Genomic DNA, 27,373 nt, shown 5'->3' on the forward strand with positions numbered 1-27,373 from the left:
TAGAGTTTATGAGCTTCAGATGATAAAGCAGTATATTTCTCCACATGGAAAAAGTAGAATTGAGCTACTCTCAAAGGATGTGTAGGATTTACATAGACAAATGAGAAATAGAATATATTAGATATTTTCGAAGACACAGGCAAAAGCATAGTGTTTGAAATGCTCAAGTAGTACAATTAATGTAGAAATTTTTAAAGAATGAAGACAGATGTGATCAGGGTCCTGTTAATAACAGGTACAAGTACTGCCATTATGATTCTTTTTATCCTAATTCAAACATGACTTCATTGATTATCTTTCCTCTACATGTTTTGGAAAAAGGGGGATAGCATAGGTTGGACAATGATTGTACTTGATCATATGATGAGATTTAGTCTCTTTAATAAGAACTGTTACCTAAGGAAGCTTTCTCTCCCAGTGTAATAACTAGATTCTCCTTTCTGTATTCTCTGGCTTCAGGCAAATTCTTTCTCCTCCAGGCAGCTAAAGTTTAAGGTGTTTCCTATCGAGTCTCCACACCAACATCAAAATTGGCTGGCAAAATTGAGAATGCTGCCCAGAACTTTGGAAAATTACTGGTTAAACCCATTTTTTAATAAAAAATCAACACCCTGTAGGTTTCAGGGAGTGGCAGTAAAAATTTTAGGGAGGAAATTCATGAAAGGATGATGCATGGTTGAAGGAGTCAAGAGAGTTATGAGTTGGAAAGCGTTCAGACTATAATGGAGGGTTAGAGCTTGGACAGTCACTCCTTTAAGGGTTTTCATTGAAGAGGTGCAAAAAAGAAAACTGCCACTTTGGAAGTGGATTCTAGGGAGTGAGAAATGCAGCCATTTGTCTCCATATCCACAATAATGTACAACTGAGTAAAGACTCATTGTCCTTCTCAAATCAAGTGGCTATACATCTTCCTCAGCCACAACAACAGAGTTTTAAATTTTGCCTCCACTTGAGTCATATGATTAGTTATTATTTATGGAGTGGCATATATACAGCTCATGTTTTACTAATGTAAAATTAATTAATAAATGTTTGGAAAGCACTTTGAAGATGAAAAGCTGTGTAAGTGCTAAGTATTATCATTATACCATTATTGTAAAACAAATAAAAGTCATGGAATCTTATAAGCTAAATAGGTGGAGAATGATTGTGCTGGCTAGCACTCGAAGAGAAGATGGCCAAGGGACAGCCTCAGCGGAGACAGGACACATGGACACCTCTGCAGAACAGGTAGGCTGGAGGGGGGTGGGCAGCAGGTGGGCTTGCCATTGCTCCTCAGGTAAATTTCCTCAAGGGACTAAATTCATTAAAGTAACAATTTGTGTTTTGAAGTTTTAAAAAATGAGTTGCTCCCTTAACCTTCTTGTGGAACTAGGAGTAATGTAAATCCTAAATAAGAGAAAAACAAATGGAAAAGTAAGATGAATAAATTCTAATCATTAGAGTCTGTTTTGCTGATGAAATTTTTTGTGAGAAAACTTTCAATCATAATCCGTATGTGTATAATTGCCAAAACTTGAAGCTGTTTGGGGGATTTTATTTTAAAAAAATAATTTTACTATGAAAATACTTAAATTTAAATGTAACAACACATGTACAAGACTTGTGTGCTGAAAACTATACAACGCTGATATAAGAAATGAAGCATCTAGAGAGACATACTGTGTTCATGGATTGAAAGATTCAACATGGTTATGATGTCAATTCTCTAAATTGACAGACAGTTTTATTGCCAATTTCTACCAAAATTCAAGCAAGATTTTTCTGTAGATATATAGACAAGATTACTCTGAAGTTTATGACGAAAAGTAAAGCACTAGAATAGCTAAAAATAATTTTGACAAAGAAAATAAAGTAGAAGTAATCAATATACCTGGTTTCAAGACATTATATATAGCTAGAGTAATCAAGAGTGTATGGTACATAGATTCAGCTGAATAGAAGGAAGAACACAGAAATAGACCCATACACCCAACTGATTTTTGACTAAGGTGTAAAAGCAATTCAATGAAGGAGACCTGAGAGCCTTTTCAGTAAAAGGCGATTAAGCAAGTAGATATCTAAAGGAACAAAAATTAACCTCAATCTAAGTATTATGCCTTATATGTAAATTGACCCTAAATGGATCAAGGAATCAAATGTAAAACTATAAAACTCTTAGAAAAAATTTGTAGGAGAAAATCTTTGGAATCTAGGGCTAAACAGTGTTCTTAGACCTGACAACAAAAACGTGATACATAAGAGAACAAATTGATAAACTGGATTTCATTAAAATTAAAACCTTTTGTTCTATGAAAGACTCTGTTAAGAAAATGAAAAGACAAACTAAAGACTGGGAAAAAATATTTGTGTTGTAAAATACAAATCCCACAAAGGACAAGTATCTAGAATACATAAAGAATTCTCAAAATGTAACAGTAAAAAAAAAATCCAATTTAAAAATGTGCAAAAGACAAACACATTTCAGAGGATATACAGATTTTAAATAAGCACATGTAAGGATGTTCAACATTATTAGTCAATGCAAATGTTTTTTTTTACTTTATATTTTTTGACAATCTCCTTCCACAGTCAATGCAAATTAAAACCACAGTGAAATATTACTACATACCTGTCATAATGATTAAAATTAAAAAATAGTAACAACAACAAATGCTGGTAAGGATACAGAGGAACTGGATCACTCATACATTACCGAAGGAAATATAAAATAGTACAGTCTTTCTGGAAAATAGTTTGGCAGTTTTTTAAAAACTAAACATTCAACTCCCATACAACCCAGAAATTGCAGAGAAATGAAGACATATATTCACAAAAAAAGTTCCACACAAATGCTTATAACAACTTTATTCCTAACAGCCCAAAAGTAAAAACAACCTAGGTGTTCTTCAGTGGGTAAATGATTAAGCAAACTGTGGTACATCTAAACCATGAATTAGTTCTCAGAAATTTAAAAAAATTTTTTTTTAAAAGAACTATTACTACAAGCAACAACCTGGATGAATCTCCAGAGAATTCTGCCACGTGAAAAAGAAAAGAGCAAATCCCAAAAGGTCGCATCTTGTATGATTCCATTGATGTAATATTCTTGAAATGACAAAATTACAGAAAGGGAAAACAGATTAATGGTTGTCAGGGGTTAAAGAGGGAAAGGGAGCGGAAGACAAGTGTGTGTGGCTATAAAAGGGCAACATGAGGGACTCTTGCGATGGAAATGTTCAGTATCTTGGCTGTATCCATGTAAATATTCTGGTTGTGATATTATACTATAGTTTTGTAAGTTGTTGCTGTTGGGGAAAGCCGGGTAAAGGGTACAAGGAGATGCTCTATATTATGTCTTACAGCTGCATGTGAGTCTATAATTGTCTCAAAATAAAATGTTTAATTAAAATTTCTGAAAAATAAATATTCAAACTTCTCTTAGGAAGAACATTCTGTAGTATAACTGACCTAGTATCTTCAACAAGTCAATGTAACAAAGAAAAAAGAAGATGGAATATAGAAGCTGTTCAAATTAAAAGAGACATAAGAAATACAACAACAAAATGCAATGTAGAGATTTTGGTATTAACTTTGTTTAAACAAAAAAAAAATGTAATTAACATTTTGAGGACAAGTAGAGATCTTCCTTTCTTTCTTTCTTTCTTTCTTTCTTTCTTTCTTTCTTTCTTTTTTTTTTTTTGAGGCAGTGTCTCACTCTGTTGCCTGGGCTAGAGTGCTATGGCATCAGCCTAGCTCACAGCAACCTCAAACTCCTGGGCTTAAGCAATCCTTCTGCCTCAGCCTCCCGAGTAGAAGCTATTAAGAAATTGCTGGTAATTTCATTAGGTATGACAATGCTCATATAAAAATGCCCTTTTTAAGGAGAAAATAAATTATTTAGGGGTAAATGTCATGATACAATTATGCAACTAGTGTAAACTATTAACTACTTTAAAATACCTCATAAAAATAGAAGTAGTAAATATTACAAAATGCTAATAGTTTTTAAACCTATGTGATGGGTCTATAGTTCATTAAACTATTCTCTCTACCTTTATGTATATTGGAAATTTTCCACAACAAAATAAAATCTCTTGATCTCATTTTTTCCACCATGTATATAGTCCCATTTCTTTGCTTTCCTTTTTAGCAAACTCTTTGAAAGAGTAGTCAATGGTCACTGTCTTTAGTTCCTCCACTTCCATTTTCTTTTAAACCACCTCTCACCAGTCTCATGCCCTTTCTACTCTTACAACTTCTTTCATCAAGATCACCAATTATCCCTATAATACTAATATAGCGGTCAAATTTCAGGGCTCATTTGCTTATCTGATTTGAGCTATCAGCAACATCTGACACAGTTGATCCCTTTCCGCACCCCTGATACACTTCTATTGGCTTCCAGGACACCACTTTCCCTTGGTAGGGTTCCTCCTATCTCATTGGCTGTTTCCTCTCAATATCCTATGCTGGGACTTCCTCTTTTCCATGATCCTTAATGAAGGAGTACCTGAGTGATCAAAACTTGGTCTTCTCCAGCCTGAGCAAGAGCGAGACCCCGTCTCTACTAAAAATAGAAAGAAATTATCTGGACAACTAAAATATATATAGAAAAAATTAGCCGGGCATGGTGGTGCGTGCCTGTAGTCCCAGCTACTCGGGAGGCTGAGGCAGTAGGATCGCTTGAGCCCAGGAGTTTGAGGTTGCTGTGAGCTAGGCTGATGCCATGGCACTCACTCTAGCCCAGGCAACAAAGTGAGACTCTGTCTCAAAACAAACAAACAAACAAACAAACAAACTTGGTCTTCTTCCCTATATATACTTACCCCCTTGGTAATCTTGTCTAATCCCAGAGCCTAATCTGTATGTTGAACGCCAAATTTATGTCACCAGTCCAGACTTCTTTCCCAAACTCCAAACTTGTATATCCAACCTGCATCTCCACTTGAATGACTAGTGGATATCCCAAATACAAAATAAAGGAGTGAACTCATAGTCAGCCCCACAAAACCTGCTCCATCAACAGCCTTCCCTTCTCAGTCAACAGCAACTCCATCTTTCAAGTTCTCAAACTAAAAACCTAGAAACCACCCTTGACTCCTCTTTTCTGTTCACATTCCATACCAAGCCATCAGGAAGTACCGTCAATTCTATGTTCAAAACATACGCAAGCTTCAACCCCTTTTCATTTCCTCCACTTTTACTATCTCCATAAACTTGTGCTTGGATTATTGCAATCACTGCTTGTTTTGTCATTCTGCTTCCATCTTTGCTCTCTAAAATTTGTTCTTTGCAGCAGGCAGGAGGATCCCATGAAGACCTTAGGTGAGATTATCACAGTCCTCTGCTCAAAGCCAGCCAATGCTCCCCTTTCACTCAGAGAACAAACAAAATTATTACCATGGCCCATAAGGTTCTACAAGATCTGGGCCTTGGTACCTCCCAAGTTTACTTTCTTACTACTTTTCCCCTCATTGACTACTCCAGCCATACTATTAATATCAAACATACAAAGCATGCTCTTACCTCAGGGCCTTCGTTGAGTTATTCCAGATAACTATACATATAACCCCCTGGCCTGTCTGTACTCCACTCAAATTTTACCTTCTCAGTAGACTTACCTTGACCACTCTTTAATATTGCATTCTTCCCCCACCACTACCTCACACACACATTCATATTTCTTATCTTCTTTGCCTAGCTCTACTATTTTTTATAACACTTAATATCATTTTGTTGGTCATGTATTTTACTTATTAGCTATGTTTTTCTTTGTTATCTCCATTCAGTAGAATGTAAGCTCCACAAGGAAAGAGATCTTTGTTCTTACAACAGTGACCAGCACATAGTGGACATATGCAAATATTTGCTGAACAAGTGAATGAATATTATCTTAGTATTACCATTATTATTCATATGTGCTGAAAAATAAGCCAGCAAAATATTATATTCACTTATTCTACACTTTGTTTTCCAAGCTCAGCAGTAAACTGAATCCATAATTAATGTAAAATAATACTTTTACATTTAATATCAAATCTATTTGTGACTATTTTCAAATCTCAATTCTGAGAGTCCTATATTAAGCTCATATTGACAGTTGCTTTTTTGTCCCTTTTGCTCAGAAGAACAGAGTCAAACACAAAAATGAAACTCACAAGGTGTGGAAAGATTATCCTGGGTATCTTAATGACGGTGATTGCTGCAGTAGTCATTGGACTCATTGTCTATTTTGTTGCTTATGGTAAGTACTCATTAAGTCTGGCTTTCCAGTCACATCAATTTATAGATTGTATATAGGTGAAATTAGGAATTTTGAGACTAGGCAAGAGAAAGAACTGTGATGGGATTATTTGGCAGAGAATTTCTTATGGTTACTAACATTACTGAAGACTTTGTTCTTTTTTAAAAAGTTGTATTGAAGTAAAATTGTTTTACAAAAAATTGCACATGTTTAATGTATACATTTTGAGGAGTTTTGACATATGCATACATCTGTGACACCATCACCACAATTAAGGTACTAAATATGCCATTAACCTCCAAAAATGTCCTTGCTGCAGACATTGTCCTTTTGCAAACTTTAGCATAAGGCAGTTTAAAACCAGAGATTTCATATACTTTCTTTTTTCCTTCTTGGGAAAGATTTAGGTACTAGAAATACATTGAGAAATAAAATAGTCACAATCTCTATCTGTGCTGAACTTAAAAGTCTGGAGAGAGAATCAATGAGTAAACAAAACTATAAAATAAAATATAAAACAATTAAATATAAAGTTTGAAAGTCTATGTTTTTTCTCCATACAATGTTTTCTTCTCATAAAATTCTCTCTAAAAAGTAAGGTATTCCCTAATATTGAGGGGTGAAAGAAAAAATAACAGTCAATACAGATTTTTATATATAGATTTTGCATAAAATAGAAAAAATTATGATATCGTTGAGTTTAATTTTTTTTAAAGTAGCTCTTTGTGCCATGTTCTCTGTGTCCTGTTCTTATCACTTTCTTTAATCCACTCTTTCCTAATCTTTTAAAGGAAGAGGACATTTTTATAAGAATAAAATTTTCCTGCAGTCCCACAAGAGAATACTTTGTTAAATATGAAAATATGTAAAGATGTAAACAGATGGAAAAATCTACTATGCTCATGGATTGGTAGAATCAACATCGTTAAAATGTCCATATTACCTAACGTGATCTATAGAATTAACGCAATCCCTATCAAAGTACCATCATCATTCTTTACAGATCTAGAAAAAATAATTCTATGCTTTGTATGGAACCAGAGAAGACCTTGTATAGCCAAAGCAATCTTAAAAAAAAAAAAAAAAAGAACAAACTGGGAGGTATCAGTCTACCAGACTTTAAGCTGTACTACAAGGCTATAGTAACTAAAACAGTATGGTACTGGCACAAGAACAGAGATATAGACCTTTGGAACAGGACTGAGAATCCAGAGCCGAAACCATCCACATATGGTAATTTAATCTTTGACAAAGCATACAAAAATATACACTGGGGGAAAGAATCTCTTTTCAATAAGTGGTGCTGGGAGAACTGGGTAGCTACATGAAGAAGATTGAAACTGGATCCCCATCTCTGACCTCTTACAAAAATCAATTCAAGATGGATAACAGACTTAAACCTAAGGCGTGAAACCTTAAGAAACCTAGAAGAAGACGTAGACTCTTTCAGACATTGGCCTAGGCAAAGAATTTTTGAAGACCCCCAAAGTAATCACAGTAGCAACAAAAATAAGTAAATGGGACCGGATCAAATTAAAAAGCTTCTGCACAGCCAAGGAAACTATCATTAGAGCAAATAGACAGCCTACAGAATGGGAAAAAATAGTTGTTCTCTACACATCTGATAAAGGTATGATAACAAGCATCTATGTAGAAATTTAAAAAATCAACAAGAGAAAATCAAACAACCCCATCAATAAATGGGCAAAGGACATGAACAGAAACTTTTCAAAAGAAGAAAGAATAATGGCCAGCAAACATATAAAAAAAAAGTGCTCAACATCTCTAATCATTAGAGAAATGCAAATCAAAACCACAATGAGATATCACCTAACCCCAGTGAGACTGGCCTCTATCAAAAAATCCCAAAACAACAAAAGCTGGAGAGGATGTGGAGAGACAGGAACACTCTTACACTGCTGGTGGTACTGCAAATTAGCGCAACCTCTGTGGAAAAGAATTTGGAGATACCTCAAAGAGCTAAAAATAGAAATACCATTCGATCCAGCAATAGCGCTGTTAGGCATCTACGCAAAAGAACAAAAAACATTCTATAATAAGGACATCTGTACTTGAATGTTTACGGCAGCACAATTTACTATTGCAAGGATGTGTAAACAATCCAAGTGCCCATCTATTCATGAGTGGATTATTAAAATTTGGTATATGTATACAATAGAATATTACTCAATTATAAGAAATGACAGTGATCTAGCACCTCTTATATTTTCCTGCATAGAGCTTGAGCCCATCTTCTGAAGTGAGGTATCACAAGAACAGAAGAATAGGCTCCACATGTACTTACCACCAAATTGGCACTAACTGATCAACACTATGGTGCTCACACAGTACTTATATTCTTCAGGGATTAGGGGGTTGGGGGTGGATAAACTCACAACTAATGGATGCGGTGAGCGTTGTAGGGGGGGAAAGGCATGCCTCAAATCATGGTTTGGGTGTGGCAAAGTCATAACATGTAATCAAAATGTTTCTACCCCCATAATATCCTGAAATAAATAAATAAATAAATATTTATGGACACTGAAATTTGAATTTCATATAATTTTTACATGTCACAAAATATTATTCTTATTCTGACTTTTTCAAATTTTTAAAATGTAAAAAGCATTCTCACCTTATAGGCCACCCAAAAACAGGCAGTAGAATAGATTTGACCCACAAGCCATAGTTTACCAATGCTGTTCTAGAGCAGTAAATTTTAACACCGACTATACCTCAGCGTCACCTGGAAAGGCTTTAAAAAATATTAGTACACAAGCCCCATTCCCAAAGATGCTGTCTGGAAAGGAAACTATAATTTTCAAAGCTCTCTAGGTGGTTCTAGTGTGCAACCAAGATTGATACCCGCTGACCTAGAGGAAAGCATATGCACATGTAAGATTCAGACAAAATAACTTCAGAAATCAATGACCCAGATTCTCATATTCACTACCAAGTGTCAGGGACTCAAGTTCCTTCAATCTTGTTGCCCTACCATGCACGACCTACACTACCAGGGCCATCTCAATGTCTAAGATGGCTTGGGCCAGTTATGGCCATCATGTCCACATTCCAGCCAGCCAGAAGGTGGAATAGAAAGGAGAAAAGTGTACCATTTGTCAGTAAGAAAACACTTCAGGAGTTACATACACACCATTTTTCCTTTCATTCCATTTGTCAGAACTTAGATGGACTTGGTCTCTCCTAGATGTAACAGTGGCTGGAAAATGTAGTTTTTATGTTGGGATAGCATCTGCTCAGTTAAAAGTAATAGATTGTATCACCATAGGGAAAGGGAATAACAGATATCAAGACATAACACATAGTTCTGCCATAGGCAGTTAACATTAGATTTCAGTAGATTAAGTCGTGACGAATTGGTGAGGAAATTGAGAGATGAGATTGCCAGTAAGGTTTCTGGATATGCCTGGGGAAACTTAAAACTTTCTTGCTGATTTTCTCACTACTGCTATTTCAGGACACTAATCTCCAAATACTCCTATGCTAATTATAAATGGAAACTCTTAGCAGTTTTACTTTTAAGGAATAGGAAATGAAAGGGAAAGCATCAAAATCCAGACAAAAGCAATACCTTTTCAAATTCAAATTTATTTGCTTTGTCTTCTTCCTTTTTAGCCAAGGGCCAAAATGATAAATGTGTGAGTTACTTTTCCTAGACTGTCTCTTCAATGCCAAGTTTAATGTTAACCAATAAATTCTATAAAAAGCATCTCTCTGACTCTTCAGAGGCACATTTGGGAGAATTTGTCCTGGAGAACTACTCTCAGCAATTCTTAAATATAAATAACAGAAGCTAAGAACCAAGCTGAGGGTATGCAAGGTGACCCATCTCCTAAGATAAATGCAGCCAAGAATGGGAGTGATTGGCTGCCACAAGAACCCAGTTTTGAGTAAATAAGTCACCATATGTGAGAAAGATCTAGGTGTGGAATCATCCAGGGACAAGTGCATTGACACTGTTATCAGTTAATTATAAGTTTATGCATATATGTATGGATCTAACTAAAAATGAAATAATTCATGCAAATTAAAAATAAAAATACTTCTCATAAGACAATTTGGATCTTTTAAAAAGTCAACATAAATCGATTTCTTTGCATAACATTTTTAGATTTTAAAGTAAATTTTTAGAAATACAAAGAGATTAGTGAGGCTCTATTTCTTTCTAGAGCTCTTAACCCTAACCCATAATCTTACCTGGATTATTTGAAAAATATTACTATTTTAGGAATACACAATAATCAAAATAATATTTAAAAGAGATCCTACATCACAAATTTTTTTCTGTTCAAGGTCTGGGTTATGTTTGAAGGAAAGGAGCTAATCCTGTTTTATGACATGTCAATGGTAGCACTCAACTTACTACTCTACCTTCTAATTCAGTACTAAGTGCTTTAATAGAACAACAGATTTATAGAATGGCTTTACTCTGTAGCATCTGGAATCCATGTAGTAGTCCAATATTTAACATAACCTAATACTGCCTCAATGCCCCTGAACTCACAACCCTGATATTTCTAATAGAAAAATAAGAAGTTATACAGTATTTGTGCTAAGAAATATATAAAAACAAAAAATGTTATATTCCTTTGGAATTGTTTAAATAAGACTTGTGACAAGGGAATAATATGTAAAGAAATATAAAAACAGACATTAAGCAAAGATGAGAAAAATTAAAGTCAGGGAGAAAGGAATAGAACATCAGTAGTTAAGAGGAGTAATTATAAACAAAGACAACTTTCCTTTAAAAATTATTTTTCTAATTGATATGATAACATTGATTTAGATATATGGAAAATACAGAAAAACATAAATAAGAATATAGAAACCTATCAATAATTCTACCCTCTAGTCAGAATCATGTAATATTTTGGCACATTTCCTTCCTATCTTTTTTCCTCCTTTTCATGTACAGGTTTCATTATGTTAATATTACTGTAAAACATAATTTTAGCAATAATATAATATCTAAATACATAAGTAGACCATAATGTATTTTACTAGCTTCCTACTTTAAGCCCTAGGTTGTTTCTAATTTTTTTATGTTATTTAGAACAGTTCATGTTTATATATGGAGTTGTGCAGAACTCATTGTATTGACAATATGTTATAAAAAGAGAAATCATTGGATGAAAAGATAAGAATATATTTCAGGCTTTTGATAACATGACCAAATTGTCCTCCAAAAATGTATTACGATTAGCATTCTCACTGGCAGACTATAAGAGTGCCTGCATATTATTTTTTTTTATCATCTTTGCCAACTTAATCCAAGAAAAATATTATCTCATTTTACTTTGCATTTCTTTGATTATTTTTGAATGGACATGGAATACTTTTCCAAATAATTTACTGCAGCCACTGACATGAAAAATTTTCTCAAAACATTACAAAATGCACTTCCCTTTCTCTCTCCCTCCTTTTTCTTCTTTGTCTTTCTCACCTATACCCTTCTCTCTTCTCTCTCATCTCTTTTCCTCCCTTTCTCTTCCTCTCTTTCATTGTGCCCTCCTCATCTACAGAGCGAAGCAATAAAATGGGACCTGAAAATTTTACAAGAATTTTATTTTCTACTACCTTAGATGTGCTCAAATGGTACAGTCCAATTTAGCCTTCATCCTATTTCCTTTGCTTTGATTTTCTAAAATTATAGAAATTATAGCTCAGATTTTCATGGCTGAGCTCAGTGGCTCACACCTGTAATCCCAGCATTTTGGGAGGCCAAGGAGAGAGGATTGCTTGAGACCAGGAGTTTGAGACCAGCTTGGGCAACATAGTAAGACCCCATCTCTACAAAAAATTTTAAAAATTAGCCAGGCATGATGGCATGCACATGTAGTCCTACCTACTCAGGAGGCTAAAGCAGGAAGACTGCTTGAGCTCAGAAGTTCTAGGTTACAGTGAGCTCTGAAAGCACCGCTGTACTCCAGCTTGGGCAACAAAGTAAGACACTGTGTCTAAAACTAAAAATAAATAAATAAATAATTAAAGTTATAGATTTTATTTCTTTCTTCTGTTTACTTAATATGCAGTACTTACAAGTCATGCTTTATTTTACTTTATTCATTTTAATTTCCTAGGTAATTTCCTACAACTTTACTGATTTTTCTAAATGTAATCTGTGATGTTCACAAAAAACAAGTACAGTAATTATCTGCACTTTAATGTAATTTCTTCTCATAGTAGCATATCTGTCTCCAGATTGCCCAATGATGAGAGCTGGCACATTAATTTTTACATTAAAAATTCTGAATACAGGGCCGGGCGCGGTGGCTCACGCCTGTAATCCTAGCACTTGGGAGGCCGAGGTGGGCGGATCGTTTGAGCTCAGGAGTTCGAGACCAGCCTGAGCAAGAGCGAGACCCCGTCTCTACTAAAAATAGAAAGAAATTATATGGACAACTAAAAATATATAGAAAAAATTAGTCGGGCATGGTGGCGCATGCCTGTAGTCCCAGCTACTCGGGAGGCTGAGGCAGAAGGATTGCTTGAGCCCAGGAGTTTGAGGTTGCTGTGAGCTAGGAGGATGCCACGGCACTCACTCTAGCCCAGGCAACAGAGCGAGACTCTGTTTCAAAAAAAAAAAAAAAAATTCTGAATACATTCTTACGTAAGGTTGTAATTTAATCAACATTCCTCTGTGAAAGCTATTTCAACAATCACTGGACATCAAAACTATTTAAATGTCACGTAACCTGAAATTTTATCAGAGTATTCCATTTCTCATGATTTTCTTCAAATGAAAGTAGTATACAATGAGCAAAGTGAGAACTATATTTTTTTCTCTCTTTCCCAGGGAAGACACCTTACTACTATCACATCAGCTTTAAAGTCAACAACATTGACTATGACAGCAAGTTTGAAAAATCATATTCACAAGAATACATGGACCTAAATAAAAAGATAGTATCTTTGGTAAGTTGAAATTTTTTTTCTGTGCATAGTCCTTTATATGCTGTGTTCCTAGAAGAGCTGGGGTCCTAGCAATCACATTCCAGGTTGGAAAGTTTCTTACCTACCACTTAGTTCCAGATTGGGATAGTCAGCCCTTCCAGAAAGTTGGTTAGAAAACATGTACAGAAAACATATAACAAGGACACATTTTAAGAACAACTAAAAAATGCCTGACACATGAGAGTCAATATTTCAAATAAATTAATAAATTAAATGAATAAACATATATCCAATCTCCAAGATACATAACTAAGGCCTTACTTTTTCTGCTCCCAAAAGTAAGCAATTCTTCAAGGAAGAGGAATGACCAACCTAAGAGAGAGGACATGGCCCAAAATAAAAATCATCTCGCAGCTTCTTAGTGTAAAGATTGTACAACACCTGCTTATAAATATGCTGCCTCAAAGAACAGTCTTGACTATGCTTTGGACATAATCTTCCATTATGACAGATACCACTCTAATTAACTCAAGTAATTCTGTCAACCAAACCAAATCCTGCCAAGAGAAGTGGTGGCATAATTCATCTCCCATTTCCCCAAGCAGATTCCTGACAGGACATTTTCAGACCTAACTCTATCTGACTACAACTTGTGGTCTTTCCATTGCATCCCATTACTATTTTCTATCTTGTCCTATTTTCTAATAAATTTAAGGTCCTCGAAAGTCCTGATGTGCTTTTACTGCTGTAATAAGAGGTAGCAGATAGAAAATAGAGACAGAAAATCCCCACTTCTAGCTTAGCTTTATGATATAAAAGAAATGATGAGACAGCAATATAACACAATAGTTAATCAATATGCTTTGGAACCAAAATCCTTGTTCAGTTCCAAATTCAACCATTTTCCTAACTGTATGACCTTAAACAAGCCACTTAATTTCCCCACCTCAGTTTCTTAAACTAAAAATGAGATGACAAGCACCCATATCTAGGATTGTTATAGGCATTACATCAAATAAAGTATGTCATGATCTTAGCATAAATCCTATTATTCTGTAACTCCTACAAAAAAATATAGCCTCAAAATAATTATCTAAAACAGGATCATCATTAATATTCTCAATAAACTGTAAATACATAACAAAGTTAATATATAACTTTAAAACAGCTCCAAATATATCCACACTAAGAAAATCATTCAGACCAATTCATTCATATCAGTTAGCCTATGTTTATCTCATAAATGAATACTCAAAATCTATCAGTCTGATCAATTACTATATCATTCTTGTCCATCAACCACAAATCCTAACATCTGGCTTCAGGATCCTTCAACAGCTCTTATTCCCAGTTTCTTTCTTTTTTTTTTTTTTTTAACAACTTCTTCCAAATGAGCTTATTCCTAGTTTCTAACTCACAGACATTAAAACAATCACCAGATATTTCTCATACTTTTTTCATTTACATATACCAGAATGCCTGCTTTCACATAACCCTTACATATCTTTCTTTTCTATTAAATGAAATGAATGATGCTCCATGTATTATAGTTATTATCATATGTACAGCATTTATAAGTACACTGGTGATAATTGCATGTACCAAATAAAACTGTGAGTCATCAGACAAACTAATCTGTTAGTCACCACTCTAATCCCTACAGCCTATTCTTCTTCTGATTTCCATTAAGTATTAATAATTTTTGTGATGCTTCACTCTAAAAAGAAGAAAGAAAATAGATAGAGATGCTGCTTTACTATGACAGTTTTTTTAACTACAGAAGACAGACCTGCATAGGAAACATTTTTATGTTTCAGATACGTAGTTTTTCTAATGGGCGACTCAAGAAGAAATCTCTATGTCATTCCTAAACTTTTTTGCAGCTCTCTTGCAGATATGGTGCCCAATTAAGGTCAATAGAAATTCTGAAAAATTAGGAGTGGGATAGTACCTTAACTATAATAATTAGCTTTACTAATTGTTCATACTGGTCTAAGCGTTTTATGTATTAACATTTTAATCCTCACAACATGCCCATTTTTCATATGAAGAGACGGAGTCAATAAGATGTTAAAATACTCAAAGTCATACTGCAAGTAAGCTTCCACTCTTCTTTATGACTAATTAAAAAGCATACAGATATTATAAAATCCTGAGCACACCTCAAGATTACATAAATTTCACCTGGCCAAACATTCCAAAATGTTTAACTAACCGAATATGATGTGGTTTTCAGATATAAATGCATTGAGATATAGATGTACAAAATGATACATGATACTTGGAAGGCATTTAAGATTACCAGCACAAAGCATGCCAGCCAAGCTTATAAATCAAAGCACACTTACCAGCGTACTCAAGAGCAGAGGGCATCTTAGGTCACTATTCAACCAGGGCATTGGTCAAATAAATTTTCCACTGAGCTAACCTTAACCTGCTAGAGGCATATGCACATTTATTCACTTGATAACATAAGTGGTTTGATTGGGCAAGGTTCTTATTTTGAAGAATAGGACTGGATAAGATTATTTTTAAGGTTCTTTATAGATTGAAATTTTAATGAATTTATTATTATTAATTCTAGGATGTTAATTTCTAACCGTTCCAACCCAAAATGTGAACACCTACAGAAACTCTCCAATTCTGTCACTTAATGTGTCCTTTCTTTGCAGCTAACTATAGTAAGCTCCCTATACCGTATCACCTGAATTATCTCCTCAAAGACAGAGACCAGTCAGTGCTGAGCATACTTGAATAATATTTACAAAAAGAAGAAGACATAAACGGGAGGATGCTAAAAAGGAGAAATTTTTTAAAATGATGAACTGCTTATAGAGAAAAAAGTAGATTTACTTACCTCATTCAGACCCACTACTTAAAAGCCATCTAAATTAATGACCTCTAAGAGAGAATTCTTGATCTTTACCCCAAAATATATCCCTTCTTCAATCTTTTCCACTTCAGTAAATAACACCAAAATTAACCCAGTTGCTCAATCTAAAAAACTAACAAAGGAATACCCCTCACAACCAACAAATCAGCACATTCTACTGATTCCACTACCAAAGTATAACTTTCATCTATCTACTTCTGTCCTGAATTGCAGCCACTATCATCTCTTTCCCAAACTCCTACAATTACTTTCTAAATGGTTTCTTTGTTTTTACCCTCATTGCTCTATTTTCCACACAATGGCTAAAGTGATCTTTTAAAAATGAAAATCAAATCACATCATTCACCAGCTTAAAAACCCTCCAAAGACTTTCAATTTCACTCATATTTATGTAAAGATATAAACATTAAAAAAGGAAACCAGAAATACAAAATTTACATAAATGGAAGAATAGGATCAAATCATATATTAATAAAATGGATTTTATGCACAGATTTTTTTTTTTTTGCTTGCCTTTTCCCATACCTCTCTCTCCCTCTACACATATCCCTACACTCCACCTCCAAATAACCCAACAACATAGTGTGTGTCTTTCCTTATTTTCCTCCTTGCTCATATTAGCACATATAGAAAACAAAGGAACATAGGGATGTTTGTCAGTATTTTACCAAAATGAGTTCATTTACATAGCTTTATAAAATTTATTTTTCTCAGTAATACCTCATAGAAATTCTTCCAAGTCAATGTAAAAGTCTAAAGCATTCTCTTCAATGACCCCAAAATATTCTTTAGTATGGACATAGCATAATGTTTTAAATCCTCCCCCTATTGCATTTACTTTGTTTCCAGGGTTAAACTAATATAATCAACATTGCAAAAAATATCTTCTACCTACATCCTTATATTTTTATTTATATTTGATAGATTTCTAGACTAAGATTTCTGAATCAAAGGAGGATTTTAATTTTAAGAAATGCTACCAGGTTTCTTTCCAAAAGGTTGGAATATCTCACTTTCCCACAAGCAGTGTGTTTGAGTAATCTGCCTCCATTCCTACCGGAAATAGATGCTATCACATTTTTCATTTTGTGGTAGTTTAATAAGTATATGTCATTATTATTTTAATTTGAAATAATTTTTTAGATATTTATTCCATTTAGCCTTCTAGGCCACAAATTTGGATTTCAAGAACAACAATCGTCTTTTTAAATTGACCCACTGAATTTTTAAACTTGAAAATTATGTTTTTCAGTATCTCATAGTCATTTTTGTTTTTGTTTTTTCCTGTGCCTGAGTATTCTTATGTGTGCTTTTCTGCCATAGTTCAAGGTGGTGTTTCCGCCAGCAGTTCTGTTTTGCTGAGCACCTGGTCTATTTTATTTCGTCTCTGCCGGCTGGGCTCATTATTTGCATTACCATTTTTCATGTTTTGCTGTTAGATTATAGGGGCCACTGTCTTGTTATCGGAGGCAGTTCCACAAGATGGAAGGTGAGATGTTCTCAAGCCCTATGAGCTAAAGGTCAGGCAGTGGGCGTTCTGCTTCTCCTTGCCAAAGCCCCACAAGGAAGCCCTCCAGCTCTCCCTTTTCTGCCCACTCAGAAGCAAGGAGGGTTCAGCCTCCCCTGTGCAGTTCCTCATTGCCATCTGTGGGGCCATGGATACTCACTCACTTGGACCAGTGTCAGCCTTACTCCTGGGTGTCCACAAACCTTTCTTGGCCACGCTCTTCCCAAGGCTTGTTGTGATTCTTCCTTTGCACAGGACTCTTAGACCATTCTCTAGGCTCTTGCCAGGCCCATGGGAGACAAAGTTCCTCATCACCTCCCTGCTTCCTTGACTCCCATAAATCCCAGTTCCACCTGGCCTAAGGAGAGGCAGATATATTGGAATTAGGAATAGAAAAAAAATAGGATATAGTTCAGTTATTGTGTTATCAGGATCCCTCCATTCACTACATTTAGAAATAACATCCAAACTCCTTAATAGGGCCTACAAGGCCCTATGTAATGTCTTCCCTACATATCTGGGCAATGTCAACTCATATACTTTCTTCCTTGCTCACTTTGAGTCACAATGACTTGCTTTTATCCCTCAAATATACCAATCTTATTATTACCTAGGACTCTTGAAACTTCTGTTTTCCATCTAGAATACTCTTCTTCTCTCTATTGCTGACTTTTCATCTTTTCAGTTCTCACTCAAATGTCACATCTTCAAAAAGTCCTTACTGAATCACTCCCCTGAGTCACTCCATCTCATTATTTTACATTCTTTTTTTTTTTTTTTTTTTTTTTGAGACAAGTTCTCACTGTGTTGCCCAAGCTGGTCTCAAACTCCCGGGCTCAAGAGATCCTTCCACCTCTGCCTCCAGAGTAGCTGGGGTTACGGGTGTGAGCCATGGCCCCCAGCTTCATTATTTACATACTTATTTACATACTTATCATTTACATATTTTACATACTTATCATCATACATACCATTTAACCTATCTAAAATTATCATATTCATATATTTATTTCTTGATCTGTTTATCTGTTTCCTCCACTGAATCACCAAGAAAGTATGACTCTATCTATCTTGTTCATAGTTTTATTTCAATAGATATTTATTGATTAAATGAACACATTTTAATCGCTTTGGAGCAGGAGAAAAAATACAAATTAAATATTTTGTCGATTCCAACAATAAGCCACTATTTATGAGGTCTGTCTCTGCAAAAGTAAATCCAGGAACAGGGCAATTTGTTATTCGGCAAAGCGTGAAGGTCCTACTGTGGGAAGTCATCCATTAGGTTCCAGAAATCAAGGGACAGTCAAGAAAGTGATTTTTACATAAAATTTTTCTGAGAGATTTCTACTGCATCCCATGTTTAACCTGTCAGTGTTATATAATTGAAAAAGTAGGAAAAATAGATTGCAATCCAGGCACTAAAGGGCTCTGCCATGGTACAAAAAAATATTAAAAACATCTCCTTCTGGGGATATTTCTGTTAAGTTTTATAGAATTGATATTCAATAAAAGAAGGTAAACAATGTCAGTTGGTCCTTTGAATTCACCTCTTCAAAATAGTCTGCCCTGTCATCCTACTCCCAATGATCTGGAAAAATTTGAACACTGTATATTTGATGATATCAAGGAGTTATTTAATTCCTGGGATGTGGAGAGGCATACCTGAAACAGATTTGGCCATATATTGATAACTGGTCAAGCTAAACGATGGGTACATGATTTGTTATACTATTGTTTGCTTTTGTATATATTTGCAGTTTTCCAAAATGAAAACTTAAAAAAAAAACATAAGTCATTATCCATTTTGCTTTTTAACAGATAAATGAAATATTTCATGGATCCAAACTGAGAAGGCAGTATGACAAATCTCATATTGTCCAAGTAAGGTAAGTACCGTAGCCTGAAAGGAACAGAGAAAAAACTTTTTTCTTTTACTTCCACATCTCATACTCAACAGAATGTTTTTTTGCTTAGCACACAATTGAAGAGTTGAAATAAATTCGAATTTGGGGTTATAAAACCCCTAGCACTTTCAATGTGAAAGAAGTTAAGATCTGTTAGAAATTTATTAAACTAGAACCAAGAATTCCACCTGATCATGCATCAGATGAAGGTTAAATGGGTTTGTTATTTATTTGAGGGCATGAAGTTAGAAGGCAAATCTAAAATCAGGAGTTTATTTAAAAAATTTTTTGAAAGAATGGGTAATATAAGAGAGCCATCTTCAGAATATCTGGTCCAGCATTAGCAAACTTCCCCTTGGCCCTCTGAAAGTTTGCTGAAAAACACTGACAAGATGCAGATTAATGGGACAAAAGGCATATAAATTTATTCAACTTGTATATATGAGAACCTTTAGAATGAAGACCCAAAGATATAGGGGAAATTGTCCATTTTTATGCTTAGATTCAACAAAGCATGGATAGCCATGTAGAATTATGACTAGACAAAAAGAGTATTATCTCATGTTAATAGACTGAGTTGGGAAACCCAGCAAGGCCTATCTGTCTAGATTCTTGGCCTCTCTGAGCATGCACTCCTTCCTTCTGGGTGTAGGGCAGGGCTCTCTGGAATGGGGGTCTTATGACCTACAGTCAAACAAAGTAGGTCAGATAATTTCTTCATGGGCAGTTTTTACACAGAATATTTTTAAGTTTTATGGCTGTCTTTTGAGCAAAGGGGTTCTCAAAAGCTTCTATGACCCACCTTGGAGAAGAGGGATTCTAGTTTCTATGGCCAGCCTCAAAGGAGAAAGGGATTGAGCTACAGGAGGCAGAAGAAGGTCAAAGTCAAACTTTTGCTTTTGAGGCCTTCATTTTGGGGTATTGTTTTCTGAGCCTCAATATAACCAATGAGCTAAATGTAACTTAGAGTTATATTTTTTACTTCTAAATTTGAAAAATGAATTAAATGCAAAAGTTGGAAAATTTCACATAAAAAAACAGAATTTTCAGATTCTATTGAAAAATCAAAGTATCTGACAATACTAGGCCCACATTCCCACGTTAGCAATAGGCAAGAACTGAGGTTGCGTATTTTGCGGCAGTGCCTAACACTCACACAGTGTATGCGTATGTATTTGCACCCAACCAGCTTCACCCTTTACTTTACCTTTCTGGCACCTATAGAAATTAAAATTCACAGCTATTGTGTGGCAGCCAAGATGTTTATACAGACCTGGCTGAGAAACAGAGAATTTTAAATAGATATGACAATAGTAGAAAGTTCAAATAGTAGAAAGTTCAAACAGTCTATATCAGAAAAAGATATATATATCATATATATACACACACACACATACACATATGTTTATGTTAACATATAAACACACGTGATCCTACCTAGTCTGGCCTCTGCATCTCTCTCTGATTTCATCTCATACTCTCATCCTCACTCAGAACTTTATATCCACATGGACCTGCTATTATTCTTACAATAAATATGCTGAAGTTGCTCCCAAGAGCTGTCAAAGCAGAAATTGCAACAAACAGTTAAACAGGCAAGAAAGACTTTATTACCAATCTCATTTATTGAATAAGGATTCTTTTCCCGGTCCATCTGGGGGATGGACACACTTGAAGCTCTGACTCAAGTAGGGCAAGGCCATATATGTAACCTAAACATTTGTTCCCCTGTAATATGCTGAAATAAAAAAAAAAAAAAAAAGTAAAAGGAAGACTTTATTCAAGGCTATGGCAACAGGGGAGAGAGGCCAGAACTAAGGCTTTTTTTTTTTTTTTTTTTTTGCTTTTTATAATATATATTCTTTTTTGTTTGTTTGTTTCGGAATATTATGGGTGTACAAACATTTTGGTCACCAAGTCTTAACTCTGCTGAAATAGAGAGCAGTAGGGTTTAAAGGCTGGAGTGAGAGGGAGAGCTTAGGCCATCTGTGAGAGCTAATTAGTTTTATTCACAGAAAAAGTAAACTTCTCTTGTCTTTATGATAGGAGGTACTTTTACAACCTGAAGCAGGTGCCAAATGAAGTTAGGCTCCTACTCTGCCACAGAAACTAGGAGATAGTAGTGCTATCTCCTTTGATGGTTACATTTCTAAGAGATGACTTTCAGGTCTTTGAGAAAGATGTTTTCTGGGTTATAAAACTGGCAAGAGGCTTTTAAAAGATTGACATACACTTCAAAGGAGCAAAGAAAGAATTTACCATGACAAATTTTTTAAACTAAATGCTCTAAGAGAAAGGAGATCAGAGCCTAGCGTCAGGCAGAAGCCTGTCTAAAGTTTAATAAAGCCGAGGGGAACATGAGGGACGTCTTGGTCAGGGCCTTTGCACTTGATATTCCTTTTTCCTGGAACATTCCTCCCCCAGATCTTAGCACAACTCATTCCTTCTTGTCATTAGGGTCTCACCCCAAAGAGGCCTTCCCTGAAGTTGTATATAATGTTCCCACCTCCACCCTTCAGTCATTGCTCTGTTATCTTCATAGCACTATCTAGAAGATTACCTTCTTTGTTTTCTTGTTTACATTGTTATCTTGGTTATGTCACTTGTTCATCCATCTCTACTGCTAGAATATAAACAGCATCAGAGCAGGGACCTCGTGGTCATATATGCGGATATAGCTCTGCTACCTAGAACTCTGTCTGGCACATTGTATGGACTAAAAAATATTTGTTAAATGAATGAAAGTTCAACAGTGGAAAGGAAAATTGCCTGTGAAAAAGAATGATAGACTTCATATACAATTAAAAATTATTTTGTGGGTCAAGAAAAGGTAAAATTAAAATAACTTTTAGTTCATGTTTTCAGTAATACAGAGGATCATATGATCCTAATGACATCAAAATAAGAATCCATGTGTCCATACTTAGTTTAGTTTTAGATTATTTGACCCAGGAGAAAAGTGCAGACTGACATCTGTGATTTGACAAAATTTTTAAACAGAGTAATATGATATGCGCTTGTCTGTTTTTGTTCACCAGTGTTATAAAGGATTGGAAGTAGATATTTTCAGGATCTTTCTTGAGTTATATAGAGCTCCGGGGTGGTTGTAGATTTTCAGATGTACAAATACAGAGAAATGCCTAGGAAGAAGTGGGGAGGCCCAGAAACACAGTAGCGCGGAATAGACATTCCATCAAGTCAACAGTAGTACCTCTCTTTTAAAATTTCTGGCTTGTACATTTGCATCTTCAAGTCAGAATTACAAATAAATTCAGTCTAATGTTTTTGCTGTCTGTTATGATTTCCAGCAGATGAGAGACAACTGCCCCACTCTTGCTAATTGTGCCACCATTAAAAGAAAATCAAAATATTAAATGAGTCCCTCATTTTATCTGTTACTTTAATTTTTTTATTTTCTATTGGCCCTTCCTACAGAGTCCCTAGTGGATTTATAATACATAGATACGTTTAAATTAATAAATAATTTTTGTTTAGCAATCTGAGATTTTTAAGACATTAATACCTCCATATCCATTATCTATAAGATACTTACAATCTATAATGTTGCTTATAAAAACACAGTAAGTAATATTATCCCCATTTTAGAGATAAGGAAATTTAGATATAGAGATTGCAAACAACTTGCTGTAGTCAAGGAGTTGGCAAATGGTAGAGCTAGAATATAAGCCCAATTCCCCCAAATCTCTTTACACTATTCCATTATGTCCATAAAGTGCCATTTCTGCTCCCTTGGGAGGAAATAGGAGCTGGGAGCTATGTTAACAAAGGATAGATTAATTCCACCAAGAGTGATGGAGGCTCAGTAACAAAAGCGTAATTTATTTGTCTGTTTATGTTCTGCAGCCGAGCCCAAGGGAAAGTGATAATACACACTGTGCTGAAGTTTAAATCCTGTTATAAAAATAGTGCAGCAAAATTTGGGAATAAGATCAAAACCATTTTACAACAGAAGCTAAAGGGTGAAACTGGGTCTTTATGTATAGATCCTTCCTCATTTAAATTTTCAGGTAAGCCTTCTTATGTATGGTTTTCATCTTTTGGCTTGGATATGGTGTTTCGTTATGCAAATGAAAGCAACATTCCTCTCTTTAAAGATATACACAATGATAGTTACCTTTAACCACTATTAAAGTAATCAAGGATCCCAAATAACATTTCTTTGCAAAACAAGGCAGCCTTGAATTCTTACAGCTTATTCTGTGGGTCATGATTTCTCCCTCAGTTCTTCTGGATGTCTCAAGAATCTAGACTCCTAAATTCCAGAATTGTTGAGGACCCTTTAAACAAGTATCCAACTTGCTTCTTGATACACCTGTAATGCACCTTGTCTCTCTCATGCTCATGTACAATCTGATTCTTATTGTCAGTCACTTAACAATAGTATGAAAAGCAGCCTCTAAAAGGCAGAGACAACTGTGCCACCATTCCCAGGCTAATGGTAATGGCCAGCAGTGTACATAGATATAAGCTGGGCTATCAGTTCTCTGCTATTAATACAAGAAATTTGACCAAGAGCAGAAAAACATCACTACCCCTACAGGAAGGACTAAAAGGACTAAAAGATTTGCGAGAGAAAAAAATATCCAGGTCAAGGGTTCATTTGTATGGAACATCAAAAGGATCAAAAAGCAAAACCTGAGCATGCTTCTTCTGGATTAGAAGCCATTGTGTTGTTGAAGTATGACTCTCCTCAGGTTATTAGATCCTCCCTCTTAAAACCTTCCTTCTCACACAGCTTGCCATGTATATGTGATGACCTTAAAAGAACATAGAAAAATAAAGCAGCTCTCCAATTTTGCAGAGAATTTGCTTCCAAAGATATATTTTTTAACCTGAGATGATATAGTACAGTAAGTAGTTAAGGTCATAGGTCCTCCTACAAGATGGCCTGAGATTTGATTCCCAGTTTCTCTAGAGAACACTAAACAATATAAACTGCTAGAGTGAACTACCAGTAGCCATCAAGCCCAAATTTGCTATGGCCTTTTGGAAATGCCATTTGCCTCACATACTTTTAAGAGGCCAACTTTACATACAGATAGACCAATTCTTCTGTCTCCTTTCAAATGTGTCCCAGCTTCCTTTCATTTCCCAGGAACCTGAAGCCACAACATCACTCATACCTGGCTTGAGTGAGTTATAACATAGTCAAAATTGAATGGTAATTCTTACGTTAAAGAGTTTGAGTAGCAATGTCAGTATCTTGGTTATGATATGGTACTATAGTTCTGAAACTATTACCTTTATAACATATTTGCAGGATGTTGCCTTTGGGGTAAATTGGATCAAGAGTATGTAAATATTATTTATTACAATTGCATGTGAATATACAATTATCTCATAATAAAATGTTGAATTTTTAGATCTTAGAAGTCAGCATGAATTTGTCTCCTTATCTCTCCTTTTTCCAGATCCCTGAGTTACTGCCATAACAAATATTATTTAAAGTTACTCTTTTAAATACAAAGATGAGTCAGAGTTTGAGTTTTTAAAAGGTCTACAGGAAATCTGGAAATCTTTTTATGACTGAAAAATTAGCATTATGGGTTTACTCCTTCTAAAATATAATATTTTATCTTCCATTCTAACAACCTGCTATCTTTTGATATTTTTAAATACTTCTGTAAGATCATAAAGGTACTAAAGCTATCAGGCAAAATCAATTTGATTCTTCTTTTATATTACTGATGAAGGACCTATGACTGATTCTTTCTTGCTTCTCTTAATACAATGCACGCTAAATAGCTGAATGTACTATATACTAAATGCCAAATTTAACATTTTTCCCCTTGAAGTGATTTCTATTTCTGATAAGCTATGCATCCAGGAACTTTTGTAAAGCTCAAAATGTGGCAAAAAAAAAAAAAATAACAAAGTACAAAAAGAGGCATTTAAAATATTAATAGCTCTTTTTTAAAAAGAAGGAAATATCTTTACAGTCCAGACTGGAATTTAAACTTAAAGATTTCAGAAAGTTTTTTTCCATTCTGTGTACCCTCTACATTCTTTGTCTCTTTTGTAGAATTTCTGAAGAAACAGAAGAATCCTACATGTTCTGAGTAAGAAAAATGTTATGATTTTGTGTTTAATGATAGTTTAATTGTACAATTTCAAAAACAATGTAATTATTAATATCATGGATTTACTTATAAGTATTGCAGAAAAAATAAGCCTATATATTCTGTTATGATTGTAATCAGGTCTATTAACCACTACCGAAATATGTTTATTTTTCTGTATTTTTTTCAAACACATATAGCTCCCAGAAGAAATCTTTTTTTTAAAACTATGGGAAAGATACATTCATTGTAAAAACAAGAAACTTGAAGTATGTTCCAGCAAAAAAAAATTTAATTCATTAAGACTGAACAAGTAAACATTACCGGGTGATGGTTATTTTGCATCAGAAACTACTATGTACAAATTGACAAGTGAATATGAAGTTAAGAAATACTCTGAGAAGAGGGAGATAAGGAGGAAAGTTTTTTGAAGAAGATGTCTCTTAAGACAGGTCTTAAAGAAAGCAATGGGCATTAACTGAAAGGAATCCATAGTCTTCCCTGCTGAATGAGATACCAGAGCTGTGCCATTGAAGCACAGAGACTTACAAGGTGTCTGGCTATCTAGAAGAACCAAGCTAGAAAATTTCTAATATGACAGTGCTAATCTTAAATATTAACTTCTTGTTAAATGTGTATCCTCAAAAGGTCCCCTTAGAAACACAAGGATGCCACATCAAAAGTATAACACATATGTTATCATATGTATTATCCACTATTCACTACATCAATGTAACCCCCTAAATATACTCCTTGATATGTGTCTTGTCCATTCTTCATCAAAATAGCCTTTTGCATTGCTTCCAAAGCTCAAAATCAACAATGGCTTGAGGTACTGCAGAAGCACATATAATATCTAAATAAAAATGATGTTCCCTATTTTTTGTATTTCTTAAAATATGCATAAAGCTTAAAAAATTGAATAGTTCTACCTTAAAAACTACCACCTGTGTATACAACTCATTATTATCTTGATTTAATTAATTTTATGAAGATTTAATTAATTATATTTAATAAAATCCTTAACATTATATCTTCAGAGTCAAAATGTATATAAGTTTACCAATGTTTACCAAACGATATGTAATGTATAACCACAGAGTTAATTCTCAGTGAAAATATTATGAATGAACTTCTGTGGTGAAAGATGACTTGTGTCATAAACCAATTATAGCTGTTACCTTGCTCAATAAGTCCCTGTACATTTATAGTTTTCGAGTTTTCAGAAATCTATCACATGAACATTTTTTTAATCTCTCATAAAGCACATTACATAAGAGAATTCCTCTATATTTTTAATGTTAGAATCATAGGAAAACTATCTAAAAAGTCAGATTCATCAACTAATTTAGCATTGGGACTCATGTAAAGTAATAAATTCACCTAAGTAGAGTTAAAGCCTGTGGTTGATGTAAAATTTATATTATAAATGAATCTACAACTACTGTAAAATTTTTCCTTATACTTTAAAATTACATGGTTTAGGTTTCATTATCACTATCTGTTTCAGATTTCCTCTTATAAGGAAAAAGATATTCATTGAACTCAGACTTTTGGGGGAGTCCTCCTTCTTACCAGTGTATCTAAAGTTCCTAACCCTGGCAAATATGCACAGTGGTCATGGATCTGCTGTACCGCAGACCCAAAAATCCCATTTAGAGAGCATCTAAGCATTTTTCCTAGTCTAAGTTTCAATAGTCAGTGAATTTTGCCTATTTCGGTCCCGGTGAAATAAATTTCTTGACTCCCTCCCAAAGGAATATTTATCATCAGCTGTTCCAATTCACCCATCATCCCTTTATGCTAAGTGACTGTTATTGGTGCATCCAATTTTCTAGGCATACT

At 34.7% G+C, this 27,373-nt stretch overlaps 1 protein-coding gene across 1 annotated transcript in view; it reads left to right on the forward strand.

The window, feature by feature from the left end:
* The first annotated feature begins 1,174 nt into the window (after nt 1-1,174).
* The window catches only part of LOC138374310 (transmembrane protease serine 11C-like), a 40,293-nt gene continuing 14,094 nt past the window's right edge, over nt 1,175-27,373 (forward strand). Inside the window, exons 1-5 of the mRNA XM_069457026.1 lie at nt 1,175-1,230; nt 6,111-6,226; nt 13,044-13,162; nt 19,363-19,430; nt 23,313-23,476. Of these exons, the coding sequence (XP_069313127.1) occupies nt 1,175-1,230; nt 6,111-6,226; nt 13,044-13,162; nt 19,363-19,430; nt 23,313-23,476 (523 nt within the window). The remainder of the gene's footprint in view (nt 1,231-6,110; nt 6,227-13,043; nt 13,163-19,362; nt 19,431-23,312; nt 23,477-27,373) is intronic.

Source organism: Eulemur rufifrons, chromosome 24 (assembly GCF_041146395.1).
Source record: "Eulemur rufifrons isolate Redbay chromosome 24, OSU_ERuf_1, whole genome shotgun sequence".
NCBI lineage: Eukaryota > Metazoa > Chordata > Mammalia > Primates > Lemuridae > Eulemur > Eulemur rufifrons.